This window comes from Felis catus, chromosome C1, assembly GCF_018350175.1.
Source record: "Felis catus isolate Fca126 chromosome C1, F.catus_Fca126_mat1.0, whole genome shotgun sequence".
Taxonomy (NCBI): Eukaryota; Metazoa; Chordata; class Mammalia; order Carnivora; family Felidae; genus Felis; species Felis catus.
Window position 1 is genome coordinate 123,513,095 of NC_058375.1, and position 17,859 is coordinate 123,530,953.

At 34.6% G+C, this 17,859-nt stretch overlaps 1 protein-coding gene across 1 annotated transcript in view; it reads right to left on the minus strand.

The window, feature by feature from the left end:
* Positions 1-3,715: 3,715 nt before the first annotated feature.
* ACTR3 (actin related protein 3) overlaps positions 3,716-17,859 on the minus strand; it is a 66,005-nt gene continuing 51,861 nt past the window's right edge. Inside the window, exons 8-12 of the mRNA XM_023259267.2 lie at positions 16,616-16,789; positions 10,039-10,131; positions 9,708-9,833; positions 6,541-6,624; positions 3,716-4,942 (exon numbers count right to left, since the gene is read on the minus strand). Of these exons, the coding sequence (XP_023115035.1) occupies positions 4,847-4,942; positions 6,541-6,624; positions 9,708-9,833; positions 10,039-10,131; positions 16,616-16,789 (573 nt within the window). The 3' untranslated portion in view covers positions 3,716-4,846. The remainder of the gene's footprint in view (positions 4,943-6,540; positions 6,625-9,707; positions 9,834-10,038; positions 10,132-16,615; positions 16,790-17,859) is intronic.

The following is a 17,859-nucleotide window of genomic DNA, read 5'->3' on the forward strand; positions in this document are numbered from 1 at the left end:
TACAATGCTCAGATTTAGAGTGTACAATCATTTACACTACAGAGATCTAAAAATTACAAAAAACCTAGTTAAAGAACTACTGAAGATTCACTTCAGAAAATTTATGATCATTTAATTAATCCTCCACTGTTTTACATAGAATTATCACAGTTTAAGATAAAAACTAGTGGAAAAGAAAAGTATAATTATTGTTTTACTTTATTGATAAATCTGGATATTTTTAAAGGACCAAAAATTGTGTACACAAGTAATTCAAAGCTTTCATTTCAAAATGAAAAATGGATTTTATTCATGCATCTAGCCATCTATCAAACACATTTACTGAACTACTACTATGTGCCAGGTAATATGTAAGGCACTAGAAATACCAAATGAATATGACTGATCCTATTGTGTAATTACTTTCTTCAACTATTGATGGATGTAACATTTTTCATTATTTTGAGTAAGAATTTCAGGCACACATAAAAGACTAATTTTAAACCACAGACACACGTTGTAACATAACTTAGTTACAGAGTTGTAACTCTGTACTTAGCAGAGTTTTTTCCCTCAAAACAACCACCACAACCACCATCATCTATGCGAAGAAGAATTCTGAGCTTCATAAGACATTTTCGAAACCTCACTCCTCTGTGAATGAGTTCACTACACTAGCTTTTGAGCTCAGAACAGAATGTTTTATTCATCATCAAGCACAGTGACTGAATCATGGTATATACTCAAGAAATACCTCTGGGATTGAAGGCCCAAAACTTGATGCCTTCATACGACATGGGCAGTATAAATGAGTTGTAGTGTTTGAATAATAGTGAAACCATTTCAATTCAGCACCTTAGTTTTAGTGTAATGTATAAAAGTCACCAAAAGTGAGAGACCACTAGAAAGCAATAAGGATAAATCATTTGCAAAATCAAAATAACAAAACTTTCCTAATTTTTAATTTTCTCAGTTTTTTCTTTCAGGTTTTTTTTCCAGTTGCCATTTTTTTCTAAGTCACGCATTCATCTCTATTTTTGTACCTTTTTTTTTCTTTTTACTGCTGCTGCATACATGGGAGCAATGTTAATACAATTCTGAATTCGAATAGGTGTTACTGAATTTCAGATTCCAACTTCTAAATACATCAGTTACACAGGGTTATGGCATAGAAAATACCAGGAACAACCACAGATTTTAATTTATTTTTGTTAAGATTCTATCAAGACCAAGCACATTGTAATGAAGGTTCTGGTATGCTGAAAAACAAATACTGAAGAGGGATGAGCAGTATTGAAGAGTCATCAACAGTGACTAGAAATCCCTTTTCACTCAAGTCTCCAGACCCTCCAGCAGATCTAAAATTCTTAAGATAAGCTTAGATATGATATGGACCTAATTACAAAAACAAAGTATTTATTTTCAGGATTTGCTGTGGAAAGTTCACCAGAACTTCTCGTTGACAACTCTGCCTGTGACCATGTATACTGGCTATGTGCTACTACAGTGAATATGTTCTACAGCACAGAGTAGAAGGTTTTACCCCAAGAGTTTGTACATATTTGGTTTGCATGTATTTTAGGTAATACGTTTAGGGACATTAAGCTATATTGGGAATCTAGGTGCTAACAGCTAAAGAGACTGCAGAGGGCTCTCAGAGGCACTCAGGCATGGTGCTGATGAATAAGATCTGGCAGTTAGAGGGGCAGAGGAGTCAAAGCAGTGCTGGTAGGAAAAGCGGAAATACATGGGACTTGATCACTGACAGATTAGTCCGATATTTAGTGGAACAACAACACTCTTTACAATACCACAAATACCTTTTGATACTACAAATAATTTCATCAATAATATTACAAAGTACTCTGGTACCATCTTTATGGTTATCTGAATGAAGGAGGTTTCTATTTATTTAGATATATCTTCTAGGACTTCTCTGCAGAAATTAAGTAGAGAATAAAGAACATAATAGCTTGTTATCCCTATATATATTATTATTTCTGAAGATATTTCTACAAATAACTGCAAGGACAGTTATATCCACTTGTTCAAGTAGCTTTGAAAGCAAACTATTGGTGGACTTGATAGACAACTGCTGTATCTGCTGTCAAAAAGCAAGACAATCAGAAGAAGGTGGTTACTTGTAGTATATGCCATGTACTAATGTGTAAGGATCAGGCTGTAAAACCCAGCTTCCTGAAGAGTAGGCAAGTTAGATAACCGCCATCTATTTTTATTTCTGTCCATTAATATTTCCCAATCGATCAAAGCCCTGCCTACTAAAAAGGAGACATTAGAAGACACCCTTACTAACACAAATAAACCAATTCTCACAACTCATAAAAACTGCACTGTTAATCCAGATACCACACCACCCTCATATGTAAATTAAGGTCTAGAAAGTTCAAGGAATTTATCTAAGATTACACAAATATATCTTCTATGTTTTAACAATAACAACAAAAAATCAAAGTCGAAGGAGTTGTATCATCAATTTGTAGAACCAGAATAAAAATTTCAGTCACTGGCCTTAGTCTGGTGTTTTTCCAATGTACCACGCTCATGTAGCTGACATCAAATCAGTGTTACAGATGTGAATTCATCTTGGCCAGCCTCTACACATATACAGCCAAACATGCTATAAACTGAAAAATGATATACAGTGATAGGACAGATGTAAAGAAATAAGACGTAAAGAAATAAGCTATCATAACATAGATCAGTCCTATAAAAGCAATGCAAAGGGGATATCAGGAAACATAAGAAAGGTTTGAGTGTTCTTGTGTGCCTAAATACATGTAAGTTTAAAGAAAAATTCTTGACCTTCACATTTTTGTACCAAACCATTGACATCTTTATATAAGTATGAGTGAGACTGTAATCTGTGGCTTTGTAAATGTGATTTGAGCTTACTCATTCACTCTTCAACAATACTAGGTGGAAAAGACATATTTAAAGCAATGCTAATGGATCAGGAAGATGAAATCTTTTGATGTTTACCATTTTAGCTCTGTATAAAAAGATCTTTGAAAAAGCAAACGAAGAATAGTGTATGTAGCAAGCTCCTATTTGTGTTAACATAAGGGAGCTATACTCCTTTCTATATGCAGAAAATTGCAAGGACATAAAGACATTTCTAACTGTGATGAGAAAGTCAGAAAAGCTGCGGTGGAAAATGAATGTACTTTCACTATCTACTCTTTGGTGCTGTTTGAATAGTTTTTTTTACATGTTCATGGACTACTTTCTCAAGTAAAAAAAAAAAAAAGATCTTTGATACTCATACTACTACTACTGGAGGGCAAACATTTTGTTCTTTACTCCCACATTCAAAGATTCATATAAAATGATTTAAGTATCCAGCTTCACTGTAAATAAAACCTAAAGTTTACTCCCCAATTCTATCTTTATAGTAAATACAAACAACAAAGACACTTTAACTGCTCTTTAACTTTTAGACAGAAGTATACTAATCCTATGTGTTATTCTCATGGATAATGAAGTTTAAGTGTTCACTGACATTGATGCTGACGTTTTAAAAAGCCTATAAAACATTTTCCATTTTATTCTTCTATAAATAACTGGTAAAATTTCAAGTTCACAAGATATTTTCTGCCATACACATTAGAGAGATTTCAGTGAATCCCACTTATCCAACAGAAACAGAAATCATATAAAATACATAAACACAAAGTAGAATGACACTGCTCCTAAAAAAAAAAAAAAAAACATTAGAAAAGGTAATTCAGTTTTAATTTATTTTATCACTTTTTTCTTCATGATCCAGATATTTTAAAATGCAAAGAAAATTAACTTTCCATGATATGTCAGGGACTGGCACTAAAAAAATTTTCAGACTGCAAATGAGTTATACAAATGAAAATATCAAATGGAGATCCAGTTATCAAAATGAAAGCACTCAACATATTAAAATTTCACAATTATTTGTTCAGAGCACATAAAAAAGTCAGCTTGCTAACCAACTGTTGTGATTTTAAAGAACTATTGCAGAGGTTTGAAGAAAATAGATTAGTTAACTTATAAAGAGATTAAAGAGCTTGAAACAAGTATTAAAAAGAAATCTGTGCCTTTATTAGAATGGTGTTAGGCTTTAAATATACCAATTTTGGTAATCAAATTATTCATTTTTAATAAGAAATGACACTACAGAACTGCATTACTGGTCCAACAATCTCGTCTTTACTTTTCCTTTAAAGCAAGAAACAGAATTCGAGTAATCAGAAAGCACTAGCAGGCATCAGTTAATCCAAGATACTAGCTTCTTAGTTCCAAAAGCACTTGCAAAGAAAACCACTGTGGGGGTACAGGGGGGTGGAAGCCATTTGTAATAACTGGAATCCCATGAGTGTGTGTGTGCGCCAAGTCTCATGAGGCTTTTTTAATTTATCCTTTACTTGGTCACTTGTTTTTCCTCAAATACTAGTTTTTCTTTGACTTTTTTTTCCTCAAAGTATAAAAAGTATGAAATATAAACAAGCTCTTGCATTGCACACTTAGAAGTGCACAACTCAAGCATTATAGAGCTATCTACATACCGATAAATCCCATCGAATCTTGGATAATTCAATAATATACAAAATATCAGGGCACAGAAAGAACTAAAACCCACTTCTTTTTGTTACACATAAGATTCAAATATTCAGTCTAAAGAAAAACACATAATCATTTTGGCTCTCCTCTACATTCGCATGTTGATATACTTATTAAAATATCCTGTATAATTATGTTTGGTCTTCTTACTCCAAGTCAGGTTTAAAACCTCAAAACCAGCCATCCAGACAAAACAGGTAATCAGAAAGATTATTTCTTCCCCACCTCCCTAACCCCAATAATTATGAAATCAATTTTACGACATGACTCCAAACACTGGATTGTGACGACAAATGCTAGGTCCAATTTCTTCGTAATCCTTTTTGGTGTGGCACACTTGGTAGAACTCAGGCTGAAAACAAAAACATGTATTTTACAAAGGTCAAATACGTACCACCTTTCAATATGCTTAAAAGAGATCTGTGTGGTGCCTTGTGGTTAAGTGTCTGACTTTGGCTCAGGTCATGATCTCGCTGTCCGTGAGTTCAAGTCCCGTGTCAGGCTCTGTGCTGACAGCCTGGAGCCTGTTTCAGATTCCGGGTCTCCCTCTCTCTCTGCCCCTCCCTGACCATGTTCATGCTCTCTCTCAAAAATAAACATTGAAAAAAATTTTTTAATAAAATAGACTTGTTAAATCTAAAATTTTTATTAGCCCACCTCCATATGTGAACAAAGCTTAAAATTTCTAGCAACTGTGACAGCATCAGTTGTAATTCTTTATCAGAAATGAAAAGTAGCATTTAACAACACATGTCCTAACACACATCTCCCCCTACCTTAGCATGATTTTGAAATTCTGAAGACTGGAAGGTGGATTCTCAAAAGCCCAGACTATTCTGCTGAGGCTTCCCCCCATTGTAATCTAAAAGAGCAGCATTAAATCTAAAATATAGGTAAACTCCTAGTAGTCATATACAAAAACTTCTAGATCAACTTGCTTTCCTTACTCAAGGTATGGACAGAGTCTCTCTCTCTCTCTCTCTCTCTCTCTCTCTCTCTCTCTCTGTTAACTCCTTTCTCAGAGGGCACACTTACAAACTCAAATAGGTTATATGGCACAAATGAACATGACTAAAATTAAGGAATAATATGTACCTCTTCATTTTAAATGGTTTTAAAAATCCAAGCATGTATGATATTCAGTGATTCAGATTAAAGCTTCTTCATTTTATTTAATACTCTGTGCTACAGGATAAAGCACCAATATTTAATAGACTAATGATGTTAAATTATCTTTTGAAGGGATTTTAAGATGTTTTGGTTTGGGGAGAGAGCTCTTAGAACAATTCCTTCCACTAAGTTTTGAACGTCATATTTCCTATGCAATGATCTTAATGCTTTTAAATATCTACACAGAAAAAACAATGACCTTATGATATCTGTATTATCACAAGGTTAAAAGAATTTTCCCTACAGATAAATTTTAACACCATAAATGCTCATTCTAAAAAAATGTCTAGCGAGCAAAAAATAAAATCCAAAGGACTTCTACTTTTTAAAATACTATATATATATATACACACACATATATATGTGATGTATGTATGTGTGTGTATATATATATATATATAGTATGTCTATATAGAGAGAGACATCCGATTTTAAAACCTGCTCATGCAATATACAAATACAATTTAAAGAAATTTCCTTCGTTCTTCTGAACCGTGTAAGTATTGGGGTGCTTGTGTGGCGCAGTCGGTTAAGCATCCGACTCTTGATACCGGCTCATGGTCTGTGAGATGGAGACCTGTGTCCAGCCCTGCGCTGACAGCAGGGAGGCTATGTGGGATTCTCTCTCTCTCCTTCTCTGCCTGTCTGCCCCTCCACTTGCACACACACTCTCAATCTCTCAAAATAAATAATAAACGTTAGAAAATATTTTTAATTATGTCAGTACTGGTGAATTCTCCCATCTGAAAAATCACATTTTAAATGTAAGCTTTATCTCACCGTGGAAGCCAGCATCGATCCTCCAAACCAAACTGCGTATCGCTGCATGTGGTGTGTAATGACTTGTACATCAATAGGTTTTGGCTAAAAATGAAACAGCAAGAGCAGTTTGAGAAATAAATTCAAGTAACGATTTCTGTATTATATAACTTTAAATGTATATAGACTAAAATATAATGTTTCAGATACTCAAAAATAATAAAACTCTAAGAGGACGCACATAAAGCAAAAGAGAACACGACAGAAACAAATTAAGCTAATTTTTAAAAGACAAAAAAAACAAGCACTCTGAAGTGGCGAAAGCGACTAACCCAATTGTGAACACAGTATTATGACTGTGCCTTCTGGCTTAAGATAAAAATTAACTGTTGAATTCCAGTTAATATATTTCTCACAATAGTATGGATTAACAATTCTGAAAGTACTATATACATATTCCAGATTCGAGCAAAAACATAAATATACTGTAGATAATGGAAGCCAAGATTCTCACTGTCAGAAAACACAACATTACAAATATGGAAGAGAAGAAGGCTAGATTGAACTTCTGGTATTCTGGAACTGGCAGTATCAGTATGCATTCACAGTTTTAAATTTATATACATACAAATGTGTGCGTGTGTGTGTGTGCGCGCGCAAACGTACGCACGTACACACAAACACATCCTAGTTCTGTACACCAAGGCCTGAAGAGGTGACCCTCAGTAACAATAAACATAACTAGTATCCACAACTTGGTTGCTTAATAGCATTTTGCACCAAAAGGAACAGAAAGGAAGAGAAGAACCTGAATTATTCTGCTGTGTCAAGGAGTAACAAAGCACCGAAAGAATACTAGAGATGCATCAAAAGGACAAAAAGCCATCTTTAAGGGCTCCTACTGGCCAAATCTGAGAAATCTGAGCATCAAAATTAAAGATATTAATAGTAATAATGATATGTTGATATTATATCACAATGATATTAAATTATATGATAATATGAGAAATCAGGTTTTCACAGAGGTATTACTGAATGAATGAATGAGAAGGAAAAACTCTTCCTTACAGTAAAATGAGACTTAAAAAACACAGATGGAATGACTGGAATGTACAGAATACCAGTTGGCAATTACCACAACGATAACTATTTCAGAAAAGAAAAATGGATGTTAAAACCAGGGCTGAAAGTTTGATAAAAACCAGGATAGCTGCATACTCTGAAACTATCTTTCCATAATATTCTTATTAAATATAAAGAAAAATAACTTCACAGAGAAACCTAACAAACACAACTTTATTAACCAACTGATCAAAATTAACATCTGGGACAAATTATACCATGTGTTCAGTGATACAATGCACTAAAAAGGATACAACATCATTTCTGTGGTATTACTGCCAAAAGTACCTGATCTGAACCTAACTTATCATGAGGAAATATCCCCAATTGACAATCCCAAATTGAGAAACATCCTGCAAAATAAATGGCCTGTATTCTTCAAAAACGTTAAGGTTAAAAAAGACAAATAAGACTGAGTACTTGTTCCAGATTGAAAGGACATAATAATTATTTCAAACATGTGATTCTGGATTGGGTTCTAGACCAGAAGTTTTTTCTTTTGCTATAAAGGACAATAATGGAAGAATTGTTGAAACCTGAATCGGGTCTATAACTAAATTATATATTATATCAAGCTTACTTGTGTGATTTTTATAATTGTAATGTATTGTTTGGGGACATACACTAAAACATTTAGGGGTGATGGACCATTATATTTCCATCTCACTCTCAATTCAAAAAAATGTGTGTATATATGCATATGTACATATATTTATATGTATAGAATAAAGCAAATATAAAATGCTAACATTTGGGGAATCTAGGTGAACGATTTATCGGAATTCCTTCCACTAAGTTTTGTAACTTTTCTCTAAGTATGAAATTATTTCAAAATAAAAAAATTACAAACTTACAGGTCATAAAAAATGGCTTATTTTGTTGCTGTTAAAACTATTTTAGTTGCCATTAAAAATTACAGATTGAAAGGGAATAAAGCCAGATTTAGATATAGATATATAAAAATGTTATGAAAATCCATAAAAATATCATATAAAAGAAAAAGAGAGGCAGAGTCCTCCAGTAAACATTATTTTTCCTGTATCATTAATGTCAATACAGTTGACATCACTGAGGGGAAAGAATCTCTCATTTCTTATTTTGAAATGTACGAGCAACCTAAAAATGTTACATTTTTACTTTATTAAAATACTACACTCAAAAATAGCATTTCTACTTTCATTTCATGTCTCTATGAGTCATTACAAACTAAACAACTACTTAAACATATTTTATTCTGCAGTCCAAGGGACAGGTCTAAGTTAACCAAAATTTAGGGGGTGAAAACAGCTGTCATGCAATTTCTAAACAAGCAGCAAACTCTAGAGGATTGTGTTTTACTTTTAAGTAATTTTAAATGATTAGTAGTCTCAGATGAAGCCCTCATTCTTAATAATTTTCCAAGTTGAATAAAATGTATTTTTATTTAGCAACATATCCTCTAAATCAATGTTTTGTATCAACAGTCTACAATGAATAAGGATGAAACATAACATTTACTGAAAATCTGTCTCATAAATATAGAAAGTCGACATCTGAAAATTTAAAATTAATTTTGATTTTGACAGTGAACCCCAAATCCAGGACATGCAAAAGAAAAGTTATTTCTGCTGAACCACCAGTGTGATTTTACACTATGAGCTGCTATGGGGGATAGGGGTGGGTAGGGTCAGTCTGTATAAGCAGGCTTGACCCCACAACATCAGCTTCTGTCTCATCTCAGCTTTATTGTACTACTATTGGAGAATTTAAAATTGTGTAGATTCCCTAAGGAATATTATCGCTGGAGTATGCAAGATATCTGTTCTATATAATACGTTATCCGTGAGAGAGGTATGAAAAAATGTTGCTTACACGGACTAAGAATACTTTCCAGAAATGTAGGTGATATCCTAGATGACCAAGAATATCATGGACATGAATGTGTAATATTAACCACTTTCCATTAGAATGCCTGATAGAGGCCTCTTATTTTCCTAAATTAAAGCAAAAATTGGCAGACATTTCCCATCACCATTATAAGAATCAAGAAAGCCCCTACCCTCCCACCAATCACTGAGAAAACCAACCTTCAATCTGCCACCACTCAATTCCTCACTTAGTTTCAGCCTGGCATCTACAGTTCTTTTCAAATCTCTTTGCAAGCGACGTCCAAAGTCCCTGAACATGGTTGAACCTCCAGAGAGGACAATATTCTACATTGGTGGAGAAAAATATATAAGTATGGACTTTTATTTAAAAGGAAAAAGAACATTTTTAAAGACATAAGAAACAATACTAAAATCCTATCAGAGCCTTTTGAAGAGAGGTTTTTTTAATTTAATATTCAAGAACAGACCAGAAATTTAAGAAGTTTTTAAAAGTATGGCCTTGAACAGTAATTTTGCTGTAAATACTGACCTTGTAGAGAGGACGTCTGACATCAATAGGGCAATTCTGAATTACTTCATCTACAACTTCTGAGATAGGTTGAGTAAAGTCTGGATTAGCAAACTGAAAAGTAAAGGTGGATATACGATAGAGATTAGGTTAGTACTGACTTAAATATCACAATAAAAAAGCATGTTTTCAGTTCAAAAACAAAATAATTTTTATAAATCATAAATTCTGGTCTCTAATTCAAAATTAAAGACACTGAAATCAGAGATTTCAGAAGTCAAATTGTAATAATGATGATATATACCATTTCACAACCATCAGAACAGTAAAAATGTAAAGCTGCACATACACTATGAACTGATAAAAATCTGTGGACACGCACATGAGCAGAGCTGCAAAAATCTGAATTGAATGACACATTTATAGTTGAAGGCAAACAAGGAAATGCTCAGTCTTCTCATTTCACCTTTTATACTATAAGTGGCCTTTTCACGATATATGTAGTGTCACAGTTTCCACATTTATGTGGGTGATTTTGCAGTTTAAAAGGGTCTCCGACCACAGTAGTGCCAAAGTGCTATCTACTATTTCTAAGTTTGAGAAGGCTGTGATGTGTGTTATGGAGAAAATACAGTGTTGGTAAGCTTCATTCAAGCATGAGTTACAGGGCTGTTGGCCGTGGGCTCAATGCTAATGATGGAAAATATATACTCGTATGCCTTTAAACAGAAACACAAATAAAACAAGGTTGTTCAGTTGACAAAAAATGTAACCTAAAGCTCACAGGACCTAACCTTGTATTTCCCCTACGAACAATGATTTTAGTTTTCACTAATTCGATGTTCACAGCAACTTTATAGAGCATCTACTGTGAATAATGAGAATAAACTGTGTATTTATATGATGATATACCACAAACTATTTCCAAATAGCTGACACTCAAAAGCAAAACTCAATTTTTAAGAAGCTAACTCCAAAAAAATTTGAATGATTACATATATGTAAATCTTTTAAAAATGTTTATTTTTGGGGTGCCCGAGTGGCTCAGTCAGTTGAGCAACCAACTTCAGCTCAGGTCATGATCTCACAGTTCCTGAGTTCGAGCCCCACATTGGGCTCTGGATTGAGAGCAGAGAGCCTGCTTGGGATTCTCTCTCTCCCCATCTCTCTGCCCCTCCCCTGCTCATGTTCTCTCTCTCAAAAATAAACATAAAAAAAATTTTCTTTTAAATATATGTTTTTGTGAATACATGCACAGTTAAAAAACATGAACTGGATATACACTAAATTTATGACAACCACCCTCAGGAGAAAAAGCAAGGATGGAAACCAAACAGAGAAAGGTAAAGGTCTGAGGAAGGGAAGGTACTCTTTTTGTAACACTTTATTTCTTAAAATCTCAGTATGATAAATATTAGTATTAGTATGTATTTATTTGGAATGGAAGGTACATGTATTAGGCAACACTTTTCAAAATTTTTTTAACAGATTGGTTAGATTGGTAGGTTTGAGATGGAAAGCAGCCTAACAATTTAAATCATCATGGAAATAAGAAGGAGATTAAAAATAGTAAATTTTTAAAAACTTAATTTTTATATACAGCAGGCCTTATACAAGGAGAAATAGTATTAGGGAAGGCTTTCTTCCCCATCATGTATTTGTATATGCATGCCTGTGGCCCTCCAAAACATGCTGTATGTATATTTCTAGATTTCCTCAGAGGAACTACAAAACATAACAGTTTTTATTTTTTTTTTTAAGATTTTGAGAGAAAGAAAACAGGGGAGAAGGCTAGAGGAAGGGAGGGGGAGAAGGCAGAGGGACAGAGGGGAGAGGGGAGAGGGGAGAGGGGGGAGGGAGGGGGAGGGAGAATCTTAAGCAGTCTCTATGTTCAGCGCTGAGCTACATGCAGGCCTCAATTTCATGATCTTGGGATCATTACCTAAGCCAAAATCAAGAGACGGATGCTCAACTATCTGAACCACCCTAGCACCCATAAAATAGTTTTTGAATACTAGATCTCAGAATTCAACTTGTATTTTGAAACAAAGACCTCATTTTACTAAAACTTTTCAAAAATATATGTATGTGGCCATTCTTTAAAATTGGAGAGGAAATGCTAGATGGGGTTTTTCCTAGTTAAAAATAAAAGGTCAAAAGTTAGCCTAATTTGTTAAAATAAACAAGTATATTTCACTAAAATGAATAAAATTTAAAGTACTGCCCAGAAAATGAGTTGCCAACCACGTTTCTTGGCCTCTCATTTTTCACATTAGGTTGTCTAATGGGAGAGACAACATTCCTTTGTTCAATAAACTGATTCTAGAACTTGACTGATAACTCTCATGCATTTGTCAATTTTTTCCAGTTTTTAAATTTAGTTTTAAGTTATTGAGAGTTTGGGCATATAATGAAAAGAGATTTAACGTTACTTAAATGATGAAGCATAATGATACAAAATATTTTAATTTAGATAAAGTAAAATATCACTAGCAAAGATTCTACTGACTTCTATTATCATAGTAAAAAAACAAATGGTAGTCAACATCTATCTATTTAAAGCATACCCTAACAGGGGTATAGAACTCCTAGGAATAATGAATAGCTACAAGTGGGTAGAGAAATGGGACTCATACTGAGGCTTGAAAACCCAAACTACAGACTATTTGTTCCATCTGTTAAGAGGTAATCCATATTGCATCCTGTGGGAAAATATAACTCCACTCAGCTGGCTCTGTATGCCATTTACAGTCAATCTTAGTTTATGGGCAAGGAATGGCTCAGTTCACAATTAACTGGAATGAGTAACAGAATTGGAATCCTGAAAATTTCATTTTGTGATGTGTATAACCACTCTCTAAGCTTTAGACTATGAAATCTCTAAGGAAACTTCAAATCTCAAAGCACGCTTTTATGATCCCATAATGATACCTTCAACCTGAGAACCTGTCATGAGATTTAATCCTCAAAATGTGGAGAACATTAACAATCCGATAGAAAATATGGTCTATAGGGGCGCCTGGGTGGCTCAGTCGGTTAAGCGGCCGACTTCGGCTCAGGTCATGATCTCGCGGTCCGTGAGTTTGAGCCCCGCGTCAGGCTCTGTGCTGACAGCTCAGAGCCTGGAGCCTGTGTCAGATTCTGTGTCTCCCTCTCTCTGACCCTCCCCCGTTCATGCTCTGTCTCTCTCTCTGTCTCAAAAATAAATAAACGTTAAAAAAAAAAAGAAAAAGAAAATATGGTCTATAATATCTCATCAATTTACTAATACAGAACTTAAAAATTCTGTACATTGTCTTTTGTTAGCCATACTCCTTAGTACTTACCTAAACAATACACACACACACACACACACAAAGGAGCACGCACTCAAGAGATTAACCTTCCCGTAATTCTTTCCCAAACCTTTAAGACAGTTCACCTGCTATAACAAGATCAGAAAAAGGCAGGGATGGGGTCATTCATTCCTGTGCCATGCCCTTCTCATAGCAATTTTTAATCAGGAACATACAAAAGACAGAATTTATACAACCTTTCAACATTCACATACCCTGGACTCACCCACAGATATTCTGATTTAGAAAGAAATGAAGTCTGATTTGAATACATCTTTACAAAAAGCTTGGGGACTATTGTGCTTTATAGAATCCCAGGAGAGAATGTGTAGAATGTATCGAGTGAAGCAGCAAGCAATGAATACTTAGTAATAAATAAATGAAGGAAAAGAGTTAAGAATTAACAATAAATTGTTGCAGGTTATTTAATAGTTTAATACTAACAGGCTCAACCTAGGGTCCCTACTAAGCATATTTTTAGGCCTTTGCTTTCCCTTTCAACAAAAGGATTAGTCCTGCCTCTGTTTTCTGATCGTGTCTTAATACTACTACAAGTGGCTAACAAGAGAGGAGTATCTTTTCTCTCTTCTGAGAAATTTACAGAAAATACACTCAAAGTAGACAAAGCAGTCAAAATAGCTTTGTCAAAAAAATTTAATTTCCTTTAAAAAAAAAATCAAAGTGCCAAACCCGTTCCTTCTAAAAACAGCTCAGGTATTTGTGAAGAATCCAGCAATTCGAAAAATAAATATCCTTACTCTTTCATACAGTTTATCATCAGTGTTCAAATTCAAGTACCTACACTTTTATCTAGCCAAAACAAAAACCAGAGTGAATTCTTCAGATGACAAGAGGAAATGTGACACAGAAAAATCTAGAACTACAGAAGACAGAATCTTAAAATTCACTTGGGAAGTGACACAGTTCATATGATACCAAAAAAAAAGGGGGGGGGGGTCTATTCTGGAAAAACATGATGAACTGTACACACATATCTTCTTCTCTCTACTAAAAGCACTAATAAAGAAAATTTATCAAAAAGGCATAATCCCAAATGTATGTAGAGAAGAGAACAGGAAGAAACAGCAACAAAATTTGGCAAACTAGAATCTGGAAGGCAGATGGACAAGACCATGCATTCCCTCCAAAACACTTAGTAAGTCATCAGTAGGGAAAGCCAAGAATAGGGCTGTTTCTATCACCAGCCCACCCCCCCTCCAAAGAACTGGCTGTATGTGTTAGCACTGAAATGGAAGGGCTGTCTAAAACCTTACAACACCCAAATACTAGTCTGACCACAATGCCTTATCCTTCAGGGGCTCACCCATTTGCTCCCAATTTACAGTTATCTGCAATTCATCATGATCTCCAATCCCTGGCCATACCCCTCATTATCCCTAAGTAAGTCAGGCCTTTGGGATTCAGGCTCTTACACTCCACAAAATTCTTGACCTCTGCCTTGTCAAAACACTTTGTTCCTTTTCCACAACTGCCTGGGAGGGAAAACACTGCTCTATGACTCAAAGTTCTGAGTCTCTAACTTTTGTAGTGCCACCCCCCTACTATTAATATAGTCACCCTCTCAATTCTTCTCACTAACGATTATACAAGTTACTGTTCTCTCCCAGCCCTCAACTTTATGTCCATTCCCTTCTCCCAACACAATAGCTTGACTCCCCTTCATGAAAAATAAAACTATGCACTGTGACAATGAACTTCCTAAGCTACCTGCCTACTCCTCTATCCAGTCTTCCCAGCTTCACATTTTCCTGTACCCATACATAACTCTCTACCTCTACCACTGGGGTAATCCCTCTTAAAGACAAAACAACCTCAGCCTTATTCTTGCAACTGGGTTCTTCTCAGTCCCTCCTTCATCTGGAAAACTGCAATAAACTAACCAGTTTCCAACACCTCTGTTCTAATTCATCCCACACAGTGCAGCCAGAGTGACCTTTCTAACACCGTTCATAAATCTGTGTCATTTGCACTGAAGATTTCTGCACAACTCCAGAATCCAGTAAACTCCATTCTGTAGCATATTAATCCCTCATGAACACCCATCTGGACCCATCTCCTAACTCCCTTCCTTTATACTTCTATTATCTAGCTCTCTCCTCTCCCAGACTTCTACCCAGTCTATCCCCTTTGCCAGAAACATACTCCCCTAACATACCTGCCTGACAAATACCTATTCATCCTTGAAGTCTCAGTTCAACTGTTACCTCATCTAAGAAGTTTCCGTAGTTCTCCCAAGCAGACTTAGATGTTCTTTGTTCCTATCCCCTACCCAGATCCATGCATTTATTAAAGCAACTTTACCTGTTTAGCTATTCATCTCCCTTATTCTCTGAGCTCAGTAAAACCAATATAAAATAATTTTTCATCTTTGAATATTCCGTACTTAAACTGAGACCATGAAAACTGTATTCACTTACTATTTGCTAAGAGAATAAACATATTCAAAAACAACTGTTCTTAATGTCAAATACGCACAAAAAACATATAATGTAATTCTATTAACAAGTTTTTTATAGAGGCGCCTGGGTGGCTCAGTCGGTTAAGCATCCGACTTCGGCTCAAGTCACGATCTCACAGTTCATGAGTTTGAGCCCCATGTCAGGCTCTGTGCTGATGTGACAGCTCAGAGCCTGGAGCCTGCTTCAGATTTTGTGTGTGTGTGTCTCTCTCTCTCTCCCCTTCCCCTGCTCATGCTCTGTCTCTCTCTCTCAAAAATAAATTAAAAAAAAATTTTTTTAATAAGTTTCTCATACTAAGTGATTAGAAGAGTTTTTCATTATTAAAAACACACCATTTCATTCATTTAATAAAACCTGTACATTACTAACATTTCATAGAGATATAAAACTACTTTGTTAATAATATTTTGTTACGATACTTAAAGGTTCTTTGTCTAATGGCCACTTTATATGAGGGCAGTGGCAGTTCTAGAACTTATCCCCAAATATTTTATTTAAATGGTCATAAATTTTAAGGGCTCTCGTCTTTGCATGACCCCACATAAGCCAAATTTTAAAAAGACAAGTTTCAGTTTTCTAAATGCATGAAAACAGTAACTTGTTTAGCCTATTTCAACATAGGCAATTTTTCCTCTTGAAAATGATTAATTCCCTATAGCATTTTAGTATACAAAAGAAAGTTCCTGAGATTAACTCTTTCCTGAATATCTTATAGTTCATTGATAATTTCTGCCAAATTTTTCAAAACAATTCCATCTAAAAAAAAAAAAAAAAAAAACTTACCTCTGGATGAAAAAAGATTTCAGGTCCCAAGAATCTCTCATAACCAACATCAATAGAAAATTCTTTTTTTGAGATAGCATTGATTCCAGTATATTGCTTAATCCACTTTGATCCATCTGTGTCATACTTGTTAAATTCTTTTACTAAATCTGGGCAGACATAACTATAGCGCTCCTAGAAAAACAAAGAATTGAGTAATTATTTCCTCATTTTAGTAACGGTAAAAAAAGATGGCATATTTTCAGTAAACAAGAATCAAATGAACAAATACCGTCAGAAAATAAAGAAATTAAGCTGAGGAAAATTTTATGTTACGGTATTATCTGATGTCTAGTACAAATAAAAAGCTCATCTCTCATCTCCTACACATAACTCCTGGCTTCATATATAAATTGAGTAAGATCTGACCAACTAAAGAGACAATCTCTATTATTTTAATGTTATTTCATGAAAATATTCATTTCTGTCATTCAACATTTTATACTACTTCAGTAATTAATGGAGTTTACATTCTAGAGAGAAGAAAACATAAAATACATAACCAGAGAATAAATAATAGTTGAAATAACCACACAAATTAATATAGATACTTAATCCTTAATACCTATCTGAAACAAAACTGAATATGGTCTAAGCAAATGAGCAAAAGAAAAATGACTGAAAATAAAAACTATTCTTTTTTACTATATCACCTACAATGCTAAATTGTTGCATATCTGATCATATGTCCTAAGTAAAAGTTTTTATCAAAACTGCAATTCAAAAATGTTATGGGTTATAACATTCTGTTTGCAACTTATGGGTTCCTGAATCCAAGTCTCAGGGTTTTTTTGTTTTTGCTTTTGTTTTATTTTGTTTTTTAAGAAAAATACACAGGGGTGCCTTGGGTGGCTCAGTCAGTTAAGTATCCGACTCTTGATTTCAGCTCAGGTCATGATCTCACAGATCCTGAGTTTGAGCCCCACATCAGGCTCTGTGCTGACAGCACGGAACCTGGTTGGGAGACTCTGTCTCCCTCTGTCTCTGTTCGTCCCCACTCATGCGTGTTCTCTCTCTCTCTCAAAAAAAAAAAAAAAAAAAAAGGATTAAAAAAACCCCACACACTTCATATATTTTTGCACATCAAGAATCCTAATCTGCAATAGCTACAAATATTATTACTAATAACCAAAAGACATGAAAGGAAAAAGTACTGAAAAACAAAGGACAATTTGATTATGTTACCGTAGGTCTTCTTTCTCCAA